The sequence below is a fragment of the Pristis pectinata genome, chromosome 5 (assembly GCF_009764475.1).
Source record: "Pristis pectinata isolate sPriPec2 chromosome 5, sPriPec2.1.pri, whole genome shotgun sequence".
In the NCBI taxonomy this organism is placed as follows: Eukaryota; Metazoa; Chordata; class Chondrichthyes; order Rhinopristiformes; family Pristidae; genus Pristis; species Pristis pectinata.
The window spans coordinates 79,548,629-79,569,534 of NC_067409.1; the positions used below are offsets into that span (position 1 = coordinate 79,548,629).

The following is a 20,906-nucleotide window of genomic DNA, read 5'->3' on the forward strand; positions in this document are numbered from 1 at the left end:
GTTACCGTGCTGTATAAATAAATAAAATCAAAATAAAGAATTTCAGCTCCTCCTAATGGAAGAGATTGAGGGCATCTGATAGAGGTGTATTTAAAACCATCAAAGGTTTGGACAAAGTATATAGAGAGAGATACTGTTCTCATTGGTGCAGGATCAAGAACTAGGGAACATTGAAAGAAGGCAGTTGGCAAAAGAATCAAAAGTGATGTGTGAAACCATTTTTATGCAATGAGTAGAAAGCATTGGTACTGTCAGGGAGAATAGTGGGGGCAGAAGTATTTAAAAGGAAAGAATTGTCAGGGCTATGACAAGGGACTAGGAGTAAGGACTAGCTGGATTGTTCTTTTGTAGAGCCAGTATGGATGATGGGCAGAATGGCCTCTTTCCCTGCTGTAATCATTCTGTGAACTCCTCGCTTACTCATTTTAACTATTTGTCAATTGTGGAAACACATTGAAAATGCTTGTTTGATCTCAGCTTCAACTATTTCAAGGTATTGAATAAAACCCAAAAAATGCTGGAAACACTCAGCAGGTGGAGAGAGAAACAGTTAATGTTTCAGGCTGATGCCTTTTCAGATTTCTGGCGCTTGTGGGTTTTACCTTATGGTCACAATCTTGATGTTTCATAATATGAGACAACCAACCCTCTGCTATGAAACTGAATGACCAATAATCAACATCAATAGTCAACAACAAATCTGTTGAATGTTTATAAATGATTTCCCTGTGTGTTGTGCTTTATTTATTAAATAGCACTTGCTTTAGACCTATACTGGAAAAAACCTACAGGGGCTCCAGTAAGAGTTACTGAAAGGATTTTTGAAGTCTGGTAAACAACATTTTCATTGAAATCATACTGTGGGCAACAAGCGTTCTGATTATTAAAAGAGAAATAGACTTGCATTTATATCCTGTTTATTCATGCTCTTGGGATGTCCCAAAGTGCATTGTAGCCAATAAGATTTTTGGAAGTGTAGGCACATTTGCAATGTGGGAACTACAGCAACCAGTTTGTACTGTAAGGCCCTGCAAACAACAGTGTGATAGAGACACAAGAGACTGCAGATGCTGGGATCTAGAGCAAGAAACAAACTGCAGGAGGAATTCAATGGGCCAGGGGGAACTCAGTAAATCAGGAGGAGGAGAGAAAACAGACAGAGGGGGAGCAGGTTACCTGAAAATGGAGAATTTAATGTTTGTGCTGTCAGGTTGCAGACTATGCAGGTAGAATGAGGTGCTGTTCCTCTAGTTTGCACTTAGCTTCACCCTGGCACTGGAGGGGCCTAGGACAGACAGGACTGTGTGGGATTGGGGAGGCAAATTAAAGTGGCTAGCAAATGGGAGCTCTAGATTTGGTTGAGGGATAATTATTGGCCAAGTCTTGGCTTAATGCCTCAGCAGTGTAGCACCCTGTCAGTAATGTTTTGGCATTTCGCCTGAGATTTTGTCCTGTGACTGCACAGCCTTCTGGTCACGGAGGTACAGTTCATTAAGCTTAAAATGAGGTCTTCAGGATGTGAGATTTCATGCTGCTGCTCCTATAATGGCTGCTATAGTGATCCAACTTGCTTACAAAGTAGATTCTTATTCAGCCTTTCTATGGAAGTTCCTCCAGCAACAGAGCCACCTTTAAACATTTGACATTTCACAGATTAGGATACTTTCTGTAAACATTAATAACATGAAAGTTCATGGAAAGTTACATGCAAACCTCTTCTCATTAACCAGCAAATTTGCATTGTTGTGTCACCTGTGCAATCATTTGAACAGCAGAGCATCTCTGAGAGCCTCACTGCAGTCTGAGCTGAGCAGGAATGGGAATTAATTTTCACAATGGTTTGTGGAAGCGAGAGACCTAGCGAGATGAAAAAGTTTGTATAGTGACACTTAGTAGAATGGGGGCAAAATGGTTGCACTGCTGATCACCACTGATGGAATAAATGGAAGAAGTAAAGAATTTGAAGCAGACTATATTTAGGTAAAAGGATGTGAGCAAGACTACAATCTTGTGAAGCTTGCATGATCATCCTGAGGGGCAAGGGGAAGTCAGAGAAATTCCCTACTGGTTTTCCTGGGGTGGTAATTAAAACATGAGAATTTCCTATCTAGATGGGAGGCATGAGGTTATTTAGCAAAAGGGAAGACTAGATAGAGCATGTCCAGTTGGGTATGATGTAACTTCCCATGTTTTAATTACCACCCCAGGAAAACCAGTAGGGAATTTCTCTGACTTCCCCTTGCCCCTCAGGATGATCATGCAAGCTTCACAAGATTGTAGTGGATTTGTACCTTTCAGCAAAGATTTAAAAAATTTGATGTACTGAAGGAGTGGAGTCAGCTGGGCAACAAGGAGCAGAATGGTTGAGCAAGATTGGATTGACACTGAGTGAGTTGGAGTTTGTATAGGGTTAGATTTAGGAGGCCGGTGAGAGGATTGTGCCTGACAGTGGCAGAGTTAGAGGGAGACAGCATGGAAACGGGCCCTTTGACCCACAGAATTCATACTGATTGTCAAGTATCCATTTTTACACTCTCCACTCAGAGGAAACCCACACAATCACAGGGAAAACATGCAGACTCCACATAGACAGCACTGGAGGTCAGGATTGAACTTGGTCACTGGAGCTGTAAATCAGTAATCACTAGCTGTGCCAGTGTGCTGCCCAAAGGCATCAGGGTTTCAACACTCGTGGTCAGGAAAGAGAAGTGGTGGGATGATTTTGGATGTTGAAGTGGGTTGTGAGTGTGATATATCCCACATGAAGTTTGACTTCAGTCATGCACAAATGGCATGAACTAAATGTGGCAGCAAGAGTGGGGGATGGAATCTGGAAATGGGGCATTGAACCCAGGAATGGGGCATGGAATTTGAGGTGTTTAGGTTGCATTATGTCATTCTTGGCAGAACTGAGCTGTAGCTAGTTCTAGCTCACTTACAACTTCACATTAGATAACTTGACTAATAATGTGCTAATAGTCATGGGTAGCAGTGGAAGGGTAGAGACAAATCCATTTGTTATACATTGGAAAGTTGGCCCCATGCTCACGGAGAATCATGCCAAGGGCAATAAAAAGAAAAGGAACAGGAGATAAATGCAAGAATGAAGACTTATGGCACACTGGAGATAAATGGCGACGAGATATACTGGTGACTTGTAACAATTAGAGTTGAAGCAGTAGCAGGACAATCTCACTGAGATCACCATGGATATGGGTGATGATGGATAATGTGTCATTGATGGTTGAAGTTTGCGCAGAAACATTGGTCACAGACTAAATTTAACATTATCATTGACACTTGATGAACCAGGGTAATGGAGGCCAATGCCTCAAGCATGTCTTTAAAACAAACATAAAAAGCCATTAAATGTACAGTACATTATTGTCTATGCAATATGATTTGAGGACATTTCTCAACTGAGAGTAGTTTAGTAGCTGAGCAAGCATTTAATTAAATGGGCTCTAGCCAAGAGATTTGGAAGGGGGAAATACCTCCATCTGGGAGGGGAGTACACATCCAAGTGCCTACACCTAGGAGAGGTTTGTGGTGGTGGTGGTGGGGGGGGGGGGGGGGGGGGGGGGGAAGATTGTGTACTGTCTCTGTCTGGGTGCCCCGCCCTGGTTTCCATCTTGGAGAGGAGAGGGAAGGCGGCTGTGCCTATGGTTTCCAGTTGTGAGAGCATCTTGTGGGGAGATCAGAGGTTCTGTCCAGGGTAGTGCTGTGTTTGTTCAGGGTGGCCTGGTCAATCCACGCACCAGATAACCTGGACTGTATTTTCTGGCTGTTGCTTGCCACCTCCAAAATGGTTTTCTCTAAGCAGATTTTCATGGTAAAGTTTCTCCTTCAAGGAATGTTTGCACAGATAACATTCAGTTGTATTTTATTGATAATGTTTCTGCTATGGTGACCAATGTTGTGCAGTGTTTGAGGTGAGATCCCAGGTGCTTCTGAAGGGGTTTTTGTAGAGAATGCATCAGAAAGCTTTAAGAACAAAAATTAGTCCTTTGGAGTTGATACAGAAATTTCACTGAACAAGCATTATGTTGGTTATATTAATTGCATGTAAAATTGCATTGTAAAATACTGCAAATATTTGCTCTGCAAATATTGCTGGTTCTTATTTCGGAAAGCAGCATGTTTTACTGGGGATGCTGCAAGTCTTATTTTTAAGGGCTCTCTTCAAAAGCTTGGTAATCTTCCAATTTGGTATTCTAGTGAATAATGGAGTACCTTGGTCTTTTGTTCCACAATCATTTCTGGTGTAATCAATCTATCACCTGTTCATGCAATGATCCCCTCCCCTGTTCAGCTTGTTGCTCGTGGAGTTGAACATTGAGTAAAACAAGTTCCTCTTTCCTTTTCCAAGTGTTGGCTTTGAATATTCTTTGTAATCTCATTCCAAGCTTGCTTTAGTGCATTTGGGTTTCCCCCCAACATTCCTTCAGACAGATATTTAAGTACATTAATTCTTTACACAAATAAATTACGTTATATGGCAATAGACCATTTGTTTCCTCGCTCTGCTTTCTCTTTACAAGAGGTAGCTGCTTAGTGTGATATCATGTATTGCCTCATGTCTATCTTTTTTCCCAAGTATTTACTATCTTTGGTGTTGATGGTTGTTACACATTCTACTTCTACCACCAAAAGACTTAACAACCCCATGTGTGGGCGAGGAAAAATAATTCTCCATATCTCTTAAGTGGGCATGACGGGATAGATTTGAAATCTTTCCCTATTGGGAGAGACATGAATTTAGGAACAAAGTTACAAGATAAGGGGATGGTCATTCAAAACCAGGGTGTTTAGGAACTTCCTCTGAGGAGGTGGTGAATCTGAGGGCTGTGGAGGCTAGATCATTAGAAGGAATTAAAGTGGAGGTGGATACGTTTTTGAAAAATTGGGGAACGGAGGACTATGGGAACAACATGCACAGAAGGGCAGTTGAGACAGATCAATCATGATTGTATTCAATGGGATGGTGGTGGGGGGAGGGGGATGTGGCTGGGCAGACTGGAGGGGTCAGGTGGCCTTCTCCTGATCTTTGTTTTGTGCTCTTTAGATAAATTTAAAACTACTAGTTGCCGTGAAGCAAGACCATTGATTTTGGAAGAGGATGTTTAGTGACGAACTGATAAATAGTTTTGTTCTTTCTGTAGTAGGTGCAGCATTGAGGTGTGTTTGCTCAGTAATTATGTTTGGACTATGTGAAGGAGCATTGGCCCTCTAGTGATGTTTCTAGACAATGGGATCTCATGAAGGGAGTTGGGTACTTGGGTGTTGGATCACCATGGTTGCGTGGCACCCAGCAAAAAGAAAATGAGATGGATAATATCAGAAACTTGAATGTTCCAGATGACATTCCACTGCTGGATTCCTGAACAACAGTTCGGGTAGAGTTGGGCTTTTTTTAAAGTCTTCTTTTGGAGGAGGGACCCAGACTTTGGTTATGTCTGCACAGCTGTTCATGTCCCATGTTGTTTGAGACGTGCATTTTTATCCCGGAGGGTTGCAAAAGCAGTATCAGCTGTGTTTGAGTCAGTGCTGCAAGTCATGTACATGAAGGATTATGGTGCCATTTCTGAATGAATGCCACAGATGTACACTGTTGCTGATTGCATTGTGCATAAGAAATGTTGCACTGCATCTTAAAATTTCTTGCTTGCAATGAGGATTGTTGCAACATTAAAAGAAAAACACATGGATGCTGGAGGTCACTGGTAAGAACAGAAAATGCTCGAAGAACTCTAGTCTCATTGACTCCATGGGGGGAGAAGCAATTAACCTTCACATTGACCTTTCAACTGTTCTAATGAAACATAACTTTTTTTTCCACTGCTGCCTGGTATAATGAATATTTCCATCATTCCTGTTCCTATTTATTGTAAGATTCTTTACTATTATTATTTAGGTGACATGGACAATACCTTGTCTTCCTTCACACACAAGAAGCTGCTTAAACATGTTTGGTGGGATTAGGGTCAAGTGAAAAGTGTTGAAGTGTTAGAAATATGGTTGGCAAAACAAAGTGCTGTTTCTTACCAGCACAATGAATTGAATTGCCTGGAGATTGACTTCTGTGATGGTGGGGATCTCAGGAGGAAGCTGAGATAGATCATCCCCTTGGCTCTTCTGGCTGCACATGATGTGAATGCTTCACCTTTGTCTTTGGCCCTATCTCCTCCTCCTGATAGTTGACCATCACTGCTCAATTACATGTGGTAGGACGGCAGAACTTCAATCTGATCCATTGGTTCTGAGATCATTTACCTCTGGTGTTGCATGCTGTTTTTGCTGTTTAGCACATTTATTGCTCTGTGTTGCAGTTTTTAGTGTCTCATTTTTTTGGCACCAATCTAGTGAAATAGGAAAAAAATGAAAAAGCCAAGTGTCACTTTTTGGGTGTGGGATTTACCTTTTTATCCCATTCAGATGTGTACAATCCCAGACCAGCATTTCAAAGTGAAGCAAGGCATTCTTCCAGGTGTCCTGTCCAATAATTATTCCTCAGATGATCCTCTGTTGGGTTGACTGGTGTGCAAATTGTTGATGTGTGCCCTGTAGTACAATAGTGACTCCACTTCAAAAGTATTTGGAACACTTCAAAACATCTTTTGGGACAGGAAGCAAAAGCTACTTGTTCAAGCTGGTGTCTGCTTATGACAAGTAACATTTGCTTCCTATAGAGTGACAAACCTGAAGCTTTAACTCTGGTAGAAAGTGCTTTACTTCACCTAAGTGTGGGCTGTGCAACATTGCATGGATTCTAATTGGGAAATTATTAATATTTTAATCACTGTATTACCAGCTGTAGGCACCAGTTGAACATATTTTTTGACCTGGAATTTCCTGGCAGCTGCTTCCCATCCAGTTCCACTGGAGTTGCATGCAGTGGACTGTCCGGTAGTACCTTCCTGAACGGAGCTGACTTGGTTATGGTTGGCAAGACCTTGTGTTCCTTACAGCTGTAAACAGCATAATGTGGCAGAAGCCGACAGAAAAGCTTTGACAGCTGGTTGGCTGAACTGGCCAACAAACAATATGCAGATCAAACATTCAAAAAATAATCAGTATTTAAAAAAAGCACCAAAGTGTGATAAAACAATTAAATACATTTAAGCTAATTTAAAAATATATGTTTAATAACTGATACCATTCTTCTCCATTGAACTGAATGCTCATTTGTTCACATTACCCTATGAAGTAGCAGGCTATTCAGCCCCTTGAGTCTATGCTGGCTCTTGGATCATTCCCATTGGATCCATTACTCCACTTATTTCCATTAACATATTCACTCACTCTCGCTCTTGCTCTCACATATCAACTCCCCTCCTCCTTGATTCTTCTGGCACCCCCAAACACGAAAGATTAATTTACAGGAGCCAATTAACTGTCAGCACTATCAGCACATCTTGAGGACATAGGAGGAAATTGGAGCACCCAGATGAAACCCACACAGTCACAGGGAGAATGTGCAAACTCTGTACAGATGGCACCAGAAGTCGGCCTTGTTGCTGGAACTGTGTGGCACCAGCACCACTTATTGTGCCACTGTACTGCCCACAAAGCAGCCACTACACATACACCAGGTCTAACCTGGAAAAGGTTTACTGGCAATTTCTCCATGAGGAATCCAGTAATGGTGTGCAACTGAAAAATAGCCAGCAAGCAGCTCCAGTGTAGTTTGGGGCTTCTGTGTTTTGCAGAAAGTTATGGAGGTAAATGCTGGGAATTCCAAGTGGAAGATGGGGGCTAATGTCTTTCAGTCTGCAGACATGCAAAGAATTGGGATAATAGACTCGTGAATATAATCAATAGGAAGCTAACTGAGAATGAACAAACTGAGATGCTTTAATGCAAATTCTGGTGTGAACACAACTGACAGACATTCAATAAAAACGTAAGAAAGATGGCTTGATTGATTCAAACTGATCAAATTCCACCTATCATTGTCCTTCTGTGGTGGTGGTTGAGTTCTGAAGTGCAATCCTTTATTGAAAACATAGTATGTATCATCATTCCCAAGTAGTAAAAACTTGGAGTTCTAAATTTTATACATTTGTTTAAAGTGATGAATATTGGGGACCGTTTTTTGCAGCATTTGAAGCTTGGCTCATCACACGGATCTCACTGATAAATGTAAAAAAAAAGCTTGCTGGAATGGTACCAGATGTCAAATTTATCACCTCTAGCCAATGAGTCACAATGAGCCAAGAGTAGAAAACCACTCTCACAAGGATTAGAGCATCTTCACCTAATTTTGGGGTGAGGGGGGAGAGATTTTGCAATTTCCCAACTGTCTCTTTGGAAAACTTTATTGCAATGCCTTTGTGTTGTGATCATTATGCTTCTCAGATGGTAATGATACTGAATTCTGCTTAGAACAGTTTCAGAAGTCTTGTCTTTGTTACGATCTGTGGTCATTCTACACAGCTAGATGAAACTCAAAACCAGTGTTAATCTTCTCACACTCAGCAGTGTGAGAAATTGGTGGTGAACTTCTGATTTCAGTGCCACTACTGGCAAGTTTTCCTCCAAGCCGTACATTAACCTGGCTTGAATCTGTATGACAGTTTCTTCATTATTGTTGGAAATAGAGCCTGAAGGTCCCTTCATAACAGATCTACATGGGTCCCTTCACCACAAGAACTTCAGTGGTTCCATCACCCCAAGTACATTTATGGAAGGGTAATAGATACCAGCCTTGCCAGTGATGACCACAGCCCAAGTGTGAAGCTATCCCATGGTTCTCAGGCAAGTCTCTTAGTGGCATTGGATGGAAATTCAGACACCCTTCTGTCTGCTTAGACCTGTTGATGTTGCGTGGTTGGTGAGATGTCAAATGATGGAAAGACTGGGACTTTTTTAAAAAGAAAAGCATATTGATAGCAAGAAATAAAACCTTGCAATTTAATAGTATATTATTCCTTGAAGCTTTTGAGGCATTTTTCATATTCTTTGGAGCGTAGTCTCTGTTTCCAAGGTATACTGTGAATAGATGCACAGCAAGATCCCACAAGTACAAATAACTAGTTTGTATGGTGGTAGTTATGTAAAATATGTTGTGGCTCTTTGGTGTTCTTCAAAAAAAGGGACCTTAACCTAAAAAGGCAGCAAGGGGATACATTTAAAGCCTCTTCAATAGGGCAGCACGTTATGCACCTTTTAATAACACTGGTCTGCAATGTATTGGTTTTATAAGCTGTAAATGGGGTTAACATTTCTTACTCCAAGACAACTTGGCCAAATTCAATTTTTTGAATTTTGTTTGAATAAGGTTATTCCAATGAAAGTAATGGATTGAACTTGTGTTGCAAATTATCGTAACAAAGGTGTGAATTACAAGAGAAGAATTTTGATGAAAAATAATTCAAGTAAAGCTTGCTCATGTGCATGTCCTATTTCTTTGACTAGTTTGGTTGCTGTACTGTAGGTTTGACTAACAGTGACAATTGTGGAGTAGATCATTGCTATAATTGTGGAGACCACTTTAGTCTGGAGATTCAAATAGGTGCTTATACATTTTTTTCCAGAGAAAAAAAGCTAGGTTTAAATGTGAGTTCATGGAGTGGTCAGGTGATAGTTTAGAATTATTACCTATCATATTCACTGCCTGAGAGTTCAGAAACAATAGATTCACTGAGTCAATGTTTTTGATGTAGTGTGAAGCAGCTGAAGTGAATGATGATGCTCTTAAATGAATGCTCAACCTTTGATAGTTTATCAAAACAGGAATTCACTGATTGAGATTATGCATGAGAAAAAAGTCTTGACTGAATCATCTAACTGATGTTATGATAGCATCTTTATTGATTGTTGTAATTATTACAGGTACCAGGGCCACATCCAGTGCCCTAGCTCAGAAGAATGGAGATGGTTAGTAAGACCCATCAGGCGATGGCAAAAGGTCTATCGGTGGATAGTGAGCTGACTCTTGAGCCACTGGTGATGTGCAAGCTTTGCCTTTGTGAATACGCTCCTGATAGAATGACCACTCTGGAGCAGTGCAGCTGTGTCTTCTGTACCCTGGTGAGTGTTCTCAACAACTTGTAACAGAGATGAGCTTGTTGAAACTGAACTCATTGCAAAGATCTAAATGAGATTGCTGTCATTTCAGTTGATTAGGAGAAATGCAGCTTTCCTGCAAATGGTAAACCTCAGGAATATATCCTATTTTCTGTCTCAGTCCCTGACCCATGTTTTATTGTCTCTGAACTTTACTATTCCAATGCTGCCATAATTGGCTTCCATAAACTAGAGCTCTTCGAAAACAATTGCTATCTTTTTGAGCATTTCAGTCCAACCAATCCATTTATCTTCCTCTTGTGCAAGTAGTTCTAAGCACAGTTAGTTTCTCCATGTCCCTTTTTAATCTTTTTCCTTTATACCCTGTCCAATTTAATTTGATGATTGACATTGTTTCTGCCTCAGTCATGAATTTTGGAAGTGAATTCTAAAGTTTTATACATCTCTGTGGAAAGATGTTTCCCCAGCACTCTTCCAAATTCATTGTATTGCAAGTCAATCCAATAACATGTAATTCTGAAGAAGAAGTCAAAGATTTTCAGGATCTTTTTGTGTTTCTTTTTACCTGGCTGTATCTGAGTGAAACTACACCTCTATCTTTCCTCTAGCATGGAACCTAGTCCTGCAAGCTGTTTCAACCAATGTCTTAGAATTTTAAATAAACTCATCATTACTTCATGGTCTGTATCTCGATCAGAATCAGGTTAATTACCACTGACATATGTTATGAAATTTGTTGTTTTGCAGCAGCAGTACAGTGCAAGACATAAAAATTGCTATGTTATAAAATAAATAAACAGTGCAAAAGAAGAATAACATGGTAGTGTTCATGGACCATTTAGAAATTTGAAGGAAGGGAAGAAGCTGTTCCTAAAACATTAAGTGTGGGTCTTCAGGCTCCTGTACCTCCTCCCTGAAGGTAGTAATGAGAAGAGGGCATGCCCCAGATGGTGAGGGTCCTTAATGATTGATGCTGCCTTTTTGAGGCATTGCCTCTTGAAGATATCCTTGATGGTGGGGCATCTTCAAGAGGCTGTAAAAACAACCTGAGTGCATGTATTCCTCTGCTCACAGGGTGATAATGGAATTGTATAGCACAGAAACGTGACCTTCAGCCCACCACATCCACCATCATTTTGCCCATCCATACTCATCCCATTTGCCCACATTAGGTCGATATCTTCAATGCCTTGCCTATTCAAGTGCCTGTCTAAATGAGGCCTAAATGTAGTAATTGCATCCAGTTCCACCCCAACCTCTGGTGACGTTCTAAATATCAACCACTCTTTGTGTGTAAAAAAAAAAAACAACTTCTCTTAACCAACTTCAGTTACTTTAATGAGAGTCTGATTCCCTCACGCCTTAAACCTATGATCTCTTGTTTTGATACCCCTACTATGAGAAAAGGATTCTATCTAAGCCTCTTCTAATTTTATATACCACTGTCAGGTTACCCCTCAACCCTTTATGCTCCAGGTAAATGAGCCCAGTATCTTTTGATGTGGTTGTATTGGAGAGCGTGCAGAGAAGATTATCTTCTTCCCAATCAAAGTTTAATTACCATTGCTGCTTTTACTCAATAGTTTATCTCAAATTTGCTGATATTGCATCTACCTTTTTTAATAAAAAGCATGCCTGTTCCTGCATACTAATATATCTTCTCATTAATGTTTAATGTTCTATTAAAGAGGTGTGAGTAGGTTAACATGGGTTTAAATGGGCAGTGTGGACCCATTGGGCTGGAAGGGCCTGTTACTGTACTGTAAAAAGTTTTAAGTTTTTTTTAACAAAATTGGAGTTATTGGATAATTAAATCAGCTGTATAGGTCCAGTCCATAACCAGATCATTGCACGGTAAACTGATGTGACCGCCACCAACCCCCCCCCCCCCGCAGAATTCAGTTCCAAAATCTCTTGGGGGGGGGGGGGGGGTGGAAATTAGCTCCTAATTTGTTTTTCCTAATTAATTTTTAAATCTAATTTAGTTTCCTCCCTTTACACCCATAATCTTGTCTGCTTGCTCGCTCTCTAATGCAATGGTTTGCCTTTAATTATCCAGGTGCACAGATCTCCCCAAATAAAGACAAGCAACAGGATATTTTTTTTTGCCTTTTTATTTCACTGAAGGAAAATAATTGCTCTTAAACAGATCCTGCGAGACAGACACACTACTTGTTAATGATCATTAACAGTGCATTAGCAGTGGGGAAAGTAGAATGTAGATTTACGAGAATAATACTTGGTTTCCAAGAGTTACTGATTTTATTTCATTAAGATTTGAAGATGAGTGGGGGATTTAATTGAAGACAAAGGCTATTAAAAAGATTTTTTTTGGGATAGAGTGAGGGAAGCTATTTTTGCTGGAATTCAGAAAAGCATAAATTCATGGTTAAGCTCTTCAGGAATGAAGACACAGAGCACTTTTTCCGTAGAGAAATCTTTTCCCCAAAATTCTCTGGATACTTGAATATTTGGAAATTTCAAGATTGCAATCTTTAGATTTCTGTTTTGTAAAGACATTGAGAGGTATGGACTTACAGCGGGCAAAGGGAGTGCAGTATAGACAAAATGTTATCAGATTGACTGGCAGAGCAGTTTCAAGGACTGAATAGTGTACTCCCTTCTTTTGATCAAATCTAAAATTTCTGCCCTTTCTGAACCTACATCTCAGACATATTCATCCTTGCCAGGGATGTTTGGAAGTCGCCAGCGTCTGTCTGGAAAACACAGCAGCAGGCCAAGAAACACAAATAGAGAAAGATCTCACTTGACTAGGGCCATTAATATCAGAAATGATCTCTCTCCGGGCATCTTGAATGTATAAAAAAAAAAGGCAGTGGTTCTGTTAACATTTGCGCAGAATACTGAATAAATCTGGTTTACTCTTCTGAACCCTTAATTTGATTCCAAGCCCTTGGAAGCATCATTTACAATCTGTTCACGAAGCCATATTTTAGACTATCTCAAATCACAAGGTAACACATATAACTGACATGGCATTTTTGGCATTCAGTAAAAATGTTGTATGGATGGAATTATGAGCTGAAATTTATGCTTTGCCAATAGCATTGATTGCAGCAACACAGAATATTCATATTCACTTAGAATCTAACATCTTGAAGAGGAGTGAAACCTAAGGTTTGCTGATGTAATAAATATAGCAGACATGTCAATACCAAGTAACCAACATACATTTTTTTTCTCATCATGTTTGACTCATATTAGTGTTTGACACAATATGTGGAACTGATGATCAGAGAAGGTTGTGGATCTACGGTCACGTGCCCTGAGCTGGGATGTCCTAAAAATGGTGTCTTACAGGATGCAGAGGTAATAATGTTTTGTGATTAATAGGAATTACTCTAACATACTGATTTTTTGATTTGTTCAAAGTTGCAATATTTCTTCCATTTACAGCCAGTTGTTAGTGTAAGTGTGGCACATCAAATTGTAATGCTTCAGCCAACCAATTTTTGGCAACCTATTTCCATTGATATCTCAGTGCATCTTTCCTCCCAACCACTTGAGGGTCATTTGTCACTCTCTGGGGTCCAATACCAATGTCATGTCCTCAGTATTTTGCAAGATACTGTGACTGAGAGGAAAAGAATGAGGGAGTGAAAATGGGGCAAAACACTTAAATGAAATCTCCTCTTGGAGTTCTAATTTTTCCATTGTTACACAAAGACCTGAGAAACATTTTTGTTTTTAAATAGAAAATGGATTACTTTAGAAGTAACAAAACAAACTCTGTTTGAAAGGGTTTGATACTAGACCCAGAGGAGTAATGTGATTTGATTATGTAGTAATATAGTCTCTGTGCCACTCAGTGATACTGAAGAGTGGAATGGTCAAAAGAAAGGAGGTGGAAATGCGCATACATCAAAATTACAAGCAGAAATTTTCAGTGTTCCACCGAACAATGCAACCAGAATATTGCTGTACTCCCATAGAAGTGCCTGTGAACACTTCTGCAAATGAAAAGCCTTTATTCGTGAATTGAGACATGATTCTTGAGACACTGTCAAAGCAAAAGTGGAACGTGTTTCATATTATAGAGTGCTTGCGGCATACTTAATTTGGATCAACAAAACCACTCCAAGGCTTTGGAGAAGTTTGACTGCTGGACATTCATTTCCTGCTGGGTGCACCAGCAGCTGATGGGGTCAGTGTCTGTATTTGGAACCAGGTTGCTGCTGTGGAATGTTTGCTTGGCTCCCAGTATCATGTGACTGTTTTTTGGGTTTTTAGTGGTTTTTTTTTGGCCACTTTAGCCAAGGTTTTTGCATTATTTTAGAATATTCATGCAGGTCCTCCCCAGGTTATGAATGCCTAACTTATGTACAGCCCACACATACAGATGAACATTTGGGAGACCAGTGGGATTTGCTAGCTGCTGGGGGGCTGCAGGCTGTGTGGGAACTTGTTCTCGACAGTATCTGAATGGTTGAGTTAAATGCCCTGGTTTAACTAAACCTCACCCTTGGTTGGCCTATGTTTTTATTTAAATATATTACTGGGCGGCTGTATTTCTGACTTGTGAACTGTTCAGGTTACAAACAGTTCTCAGGCATGGAACCTGTCATAACCTGTGGAGGACCTGTATCATTTTATTAAAGTGTGACTAGCATGCTTGTATCAAACTCCATTTGAATTTGGCTGGTGACCACTTGACAGAACTGATAATTTGATTTATATTGGTGCAGGAGGTTTCCTGGCAGTATTTTGCTGTGTATTTCTGTAGCTTCCATAGGTGACGTTGTCGCTGCTCAACTCCTATTCAAAATGTTTGTAACCAGCAAGGTTGAAGTTATCATTGTCAAAGGCAAAGAATATTCAGGTGGTTAGTTGGCATCTGAAAACGTGAGTTGGACTGACAAATGGATGTGACAATCAGAAAATGGGTTTCCCACTTCCTGTGGCCTTCTAGTATTCCAAGTTTAGTTGTGACAAAGATATGATGTGTCATCCCTTTCCATTTTCTCCCGATACTTGGTTTGGCTTCAAGTGCTCAACAGTGTCCCATAAGGCAGTACTCCTATTTCTCACATCTTCTCAAGTGAGTGTGACAACTTCATCAGTGCTGAGGTGTAGATCAAGGAATTATACTGCAGCATTTTGTTGCTAGGGATTGTTCTGAGTGTGCCTGAATACATTAAACAGCATGAAACAGTCAAAAATGAGCTATTCAAAACTAGACCTCAATGGACAAAACTGTTGCACTTATGACTATGATGAAGAGATCCTGTCTTTGTAATTGTCAAGCTATTACTCATTGGGATTGGTTGAGAGAGGAATTGGAATCTCAATGTCAGCTTTATTACATGCGTTCATTTGTGGAAAATGTAGGTTATCCAGCCAAATGGTTAAATTTGACATCCAGTCCCCTCTCTGTCTGCCTCTGTGTCTCATTTTGTGTTTTAAAATAACACTGATTTATCTGACTTCCACTCACTCACAGTTTTGACAATTAACTTGTATTTTTGTGCACAATTCTAAGAGGTGCTGCATAACTTCTGTTCGTGTCTTTAAATGAACAGATATTTCAAGTGTAGCTCATCAAAGAGCATTTGCCCTAATTGAGATAATGTAGTTCATTTTATTATTGGAAATTTGCTGGTTCCTTAATTTAAAACAAAATTCCCCTGGTTATCCCTAGGAGGAAACACCCTGTCTGCACTGACAGTGTAAGGTAACTCTTCTTAATATGCCAATTTCATGCCCATAGTGATCATAAACAGGAACCGGTTATATTGGTCTTAAAAATGTGCATATGTGAAGGGTAATTTACTCAATGTTGGTATTGGGACCATTCAAGGGAAGTTTTATTGCCTCATTGAGTCTGGAGGGAATTCCAAAGCTTTGGGACAGGACAGCTGATGACAAGGTCACTAGTGTCAGCATGATGGATGTGGGGAAAACTACAGGGGATAGAGTTGGAGGAGCCTATTTCATCTGGGTAAGGAGCAAAGTACAGGGGATTTTTCTTCCAGTAAGGATTCTTTCATTCAAATCTGCCAGCTGCTCCAACTGCAGATTGATGCTTAGCAGGACAAGGCAAGTATTACATTTGTTGGTAAACTGAATGGCAACGTGCATTTATGCACATGCCTCCTTCCAGGCTAGAACTAGAATTTATTTGTGACATCTCATGGTTTGCCATCTACTAATTTTTTTTAAGGGGGACACTGAGGCACTCTGTTAAGAGAGCAAAACTATTTTGTTGTGAAGACATGTGACTGCAGATACTGGAAATTGGAACATCAAACAAGATGCTGGAGGAACTCAGTGGGTCAGGCAGCATTTGTGGGGGGTGGGGATGGGCAGTTGACATTTTGGTCAAAACCCTTCATTTTGTTCTCCTTTCCAGAGATGCATAAACAGAGCGTTGACATTGGGCTTGCTGGGATTGTTGATTTTCCTCATAATGCAGCAGCCCTTGACCACAGGTGCAATTCTGTGGGGGAACTGCATGCCAACTCGTACCAATCCAAAAAAGATTCCTCTCCCTCAGTTGATCTGTGAGCAGAGGAAGTGTATCATACAGCTCAATGCTCACTATCTCATGGGTGATTGTGTAACTGTTGCTGCACTGATGATATGGCTGCTTACCCATGCTGCCAATGTGTACCAGAGTTTCATTGATGCTATCCTCCCCTAAGACATCTGAAAGAGAAGACTACTGCCTGAATAATGCTGCCTGCATGAGTCCTATAATATTTGGCTGAGTGGGTCCCAAGGTTTGTGATGGTCTACACCTTGTTGCACTCCCTCTCCAGCTCAGGAGCACAGAGCAAAAGAGGGGAGATGGATTGTACTTGAAGTGATTTGTATGAGACACCATTAACCATGATACTAGTTCCCCCATCTCTTTGGCTCCCTCTATTGTTGACCACATCACTGTTTCAATCACAGTTCAAAAATAAAAGTCTCCACTATGTGAATGTTCCTGAGCAGCTCAAAATCATACTTTGCTTGAAAGTGTAAAATCTCACCAAGCAGGTTTCTGCACCCATTGAATGTTGTATGTAGTGTGACCTTAGTGGCCATGGAGTGGGTGGGTGGTGGCCTTCAGTGAAGATGGCTGCAGGTTGTGGAGGTTCAGCTTTGAAGGTCTGGACACTCTGAGCTCGCTGACAACAGCCTGTAGGGGTTGGTGGGGGAATGCAGGTTTCCTGAGAATTCAGAGCAGGTTCATGCTCAATGAACTCTGTGGGGGTGGAAGTTGTAAGTTGACATTTCAGGTTGAGACCTTACATCAAGACTGAGAGGGAAGAGGAAAGATTGCTAGTTTATAGCAATACAAAGGAAAATGTGGATAGATACTGATAGGTGGAACCAGATGGAGATGGGCCCCTAGTTCCTCCTAGCAGCCTCTATCTCACCCTCCTGACTCCACCCCCATACTACAGTATACTGGTGACTTTTCCTCTTCCCTTTCAGTCGTGAGGTAGGATCTCAACCCAAAATGTTAACGCATCTTTTGCCTCCACAGACAGCTTGACCCTCTGAGTTATTCCAGCATTTTGTTTCCAATTCCCAACATCTGCAGTCTCTTTTGTCATCTTGCTTCATGAAGCAAAGCAGTACCACTCAAGGACAGAACTCCAGCCTGTTGTGACTTTATAGTTGTGCTGCCAGCAATCCGAACTTGGGTGTTGCAGTTCTGGTATTTGAAAGTGGTAACCAAATAGCACGACTTATTCCTGCATGGATTTTATTAAATCTGTGTTTTTGCCTTTTTTACCTTTAGGAAAGGTTGTGCCTAAATTATGCAATTCAAAAATAAAAACTGGTTGAGTTGAGGACACTTAAATAGGCAAGGCATAGAAGGATGCAGACAAATGCTATTAGTGTAGGTGGCAAAAAGTCAGCATGGACATGATGAGCTGAAGGGCCTGCTCCTGTGCTCTATGACACGGCTGACAAAATTGTCAAAAGTAGTATTTCTACTAAGAGCAAACAAAAGTCAGTAGGCAGATTGATTTCTGGGAAGAGGAGCAGAAATGGTTTGACCTATGTAAATACTTATTATGCCTTTTTTGGTAAATATTTAGATCATGCCATTAAATCAAGTTCCAGCAGTTCATCACTCCAATCCAGGGATGTGATTTGTTTGGTCTGTGGGACCTCCTGTAGAATTGAGTGAGTCTGGAATTGGTTGGGTTGATTGGAAGCCCAGGAGTGACCAAGAAGGAGGTAGGAAACTTGAGTGGATGAGATGGAGGCTAGAGACTCCCAAGAGTTGGGATTAGGTCGCGCAATCTGGCCCATGGTGTTAGAGATTTGATATTGTGGGCATTCTGCAAGTCTGTACTGTAATATTTGTTTCAGCCTGAAGCATCAAAGAGACTTGCAGCATTGCTAATGTGTGAGGGTGCAGTGGAATATAGGAATGTTAGGTTCAAATACTTGTGACTTGATTAGCAAGTGATGGAAATGAATTGATGAATCTTGGAATCCATTTGTGTAGTTGGTAGGATGTGTCATTTAAAAATGCATTTTCTGACCTTGATGAGTCCTGTGACGTCATTGAATTTCTTGTGGCACTGCATCTACATCCTTGGGGCCAGACTGCTGCCATTGACCTCCCTATATTTCTGATCCCACTGGATTTTGACAGTGTGTTTGGCATGCTCCTTGAGTCCTTGATGATCCATAACATCTCTCCTCTTTCACCAAGGAAAATTTTGGAGCCCATCTCCCAAGTTAAGGGTGCTCTGGTGAAACTGGAAGACTGCTGTAATCCAAAGGAAATGAAAGTGAGATCCACGTGTTAAATGGTGAGGATTGTCCAGTAACCTGAAATTGCAGAAGAGCCAGAAAGACTGTTGTTGAAAGGATGGGCAGAATTTGATCAGTATATGGAAGAGGAGCTGAAATGGTTCCACAATTATTGCAGTGTGTTGTTACATGAGCAGGGAGCATCAAATGTCGTCATCGTGGTAATACACAGTACTTTGAGATAGTTTTATCTAACTTCACACGGAACAACCAGGAATAGGTGATCTGAAATCTATTTCAGCTAGCTTTGTTTGATGATGCTGTTTGGAGACTGAATTTAAAATCTATGGTAAGAAAATACACTGTTTGCCGAAGTCATTGGAACAAACTACTTAAAAACTGCTTTCCCCATTAAAGAATGTAGTCCACTAGACCTTTTTGGAGAGTGCACACACACTTGATTGTGAAACAGAACATTTTTCTGGCACTGATTTAATATTTCACTTCATTTGACTTGAGTGACTACTGGTTCATGCACCACCACTCTAGGTGTGCAATAGATAAATGGAGGTCTGTATGTGCATGCAATGAATTGCCTACAAGGCTTATTTCTGACAATGGCCCACCGTTTCCATCGACTCATTTATTGAACTTACTGGAATCTCTTTCTTTCATATCATTCAGCTTTAACAAGAGCAACTGAGAGGCCACTCAGCTGCAACTACTACAGGGATACTGAAAGAGTAGCGTGAAATAATATTTGGCTAATTCCTTGCTGTTATCATGGGCTGTACACCTGTAGAACTCTTAACAAAGACAAGATTGAACATGCTTGAATATTGGTCAACAAAATTTAGCTTCTGAAGTTGAATAGCAATGGTGGAATTAAAAATATCATCATGACAGTAATGGGAGGGAATGCAGTTCCAAGTGAAGCAAATATATTTATGTACTTAGCCCCCAAGCAATTTGAGCTTTCACATGTAGGAAATAGGAACCACTGAGTCATAAATTTTTTCAGCACAGAAACAGGCCCTTCAGCCTACCATGTCCATGCTGTATGTTGTACCTATCTACACTAATCCCATTTAAACTCATTGGTTCTGTAGCCTTTTTGCTTTGGCGATTCAGGTACTTGTCTAGATGCTCCTTAAATGTTGTGAGGATATCTGCCTCCTGCACCTCTTCAGGAAGCATGTTCCAAATACTAGCCACTCTCTGTGTGGGGGAAAAAAAATTCCCCCTTGGATCCTTTTTCAAAACTTCTGACACTCACCTTAAACCTAATGCCCTCTTGTCTTGGGCACGTCCACCACGGAAAGAAGACTTTTACTATACACCCTATCTATGTTCTTCATAATCCTATATACCCACGTCATATCATTCTTGGGCCAGGGAAAACAAACCAAGTCCATCCATTCTCTTGCCATGACCTCAATGCTCCCGACAATGCCCTGGTGAATCTCCTCTGCACCCTCGCCAACACAATGACATGTTTCCTGTAGTTTGGTGACTAGAACTGTAAATATATATGCTCTGGGTGCAGTATTGCCAATCCTTTATAAAGTTGTAATATGATGCAACAAACTACATTGAGGTTTGCAGAACCAAGGAACACTTAATGAGAATGAGAACCAAAGAAATTGGTGACAGAGTTCAGAGTGTTCTTGTAGATCAAGTGATCTCTGATAGAAGTGAATGAAGTCTAGTTGGTGCATCACTCAATCATGAAGTTGTGTCACAGTTGGATCCAGTCCAGACTTTAGGAAGTGAAACACCAAGTCCAAGCAATTCCTTGTTAAAATTCAGAACTAACAACACTAAAATGACTAGGATAGTCAGAAAGTCTCAAAAAACCAGTCACTGTGCTAGACTTATAGATTTTCTTAATTATAACTGTTTTCCCCTTCTTAGATGTGACTATTAATGATAGATAACTCATTACTGCTTTTAAAAGGGGGAATGATGCACTGTATCTTTAAGCACAAGATAAGATATCTTTATTAGATCTTTGTACATCGAAATACACAGTGAAAAGCATCTTTTGTACAGAATATTCTGGGGGCAACCCGCAAGTGTCATCACGCTTGTTTTCTTCATCCATTTGTGTTCATGGCGTGATCCTAATTAACAACAGCCATGTGGTGTGCTTG

At 40.6% G+C, this 20,906-nt stretch overlaps 1 protein-coding gene across 2 annotated transcripts in view; it reads left to right on the forward strand.

Annotated features, from left to right (window-relative positions):
- The window catches only part of LOC127570576 (E3 ubiquitin-protein ligase RNF144B-like), a 56,361-nt gene that overhangs the window by 12,412 nt on the left and 23,043 nt on the right, over positions 1–20,906 (forward strand). For both annotated transcript variants that reach the window (XM_052016252.1, XM_052016251.1), the window contains 2 exons: positions 9,835–10,032; positions 13,255–13,359. In XM_052016252.1, coding sequence (XP_051872212.1) covers positions 9,871–10,032; positions 13,255–13,359 — 267 coding nt within the window. In that variant the 5' untranslated portion in view covers positions 9,835–9,870. The remainder of the gene's footprint in view (positions 1–9,834; positions 10,033–13,254; positions 13,360–20,906) is intronic.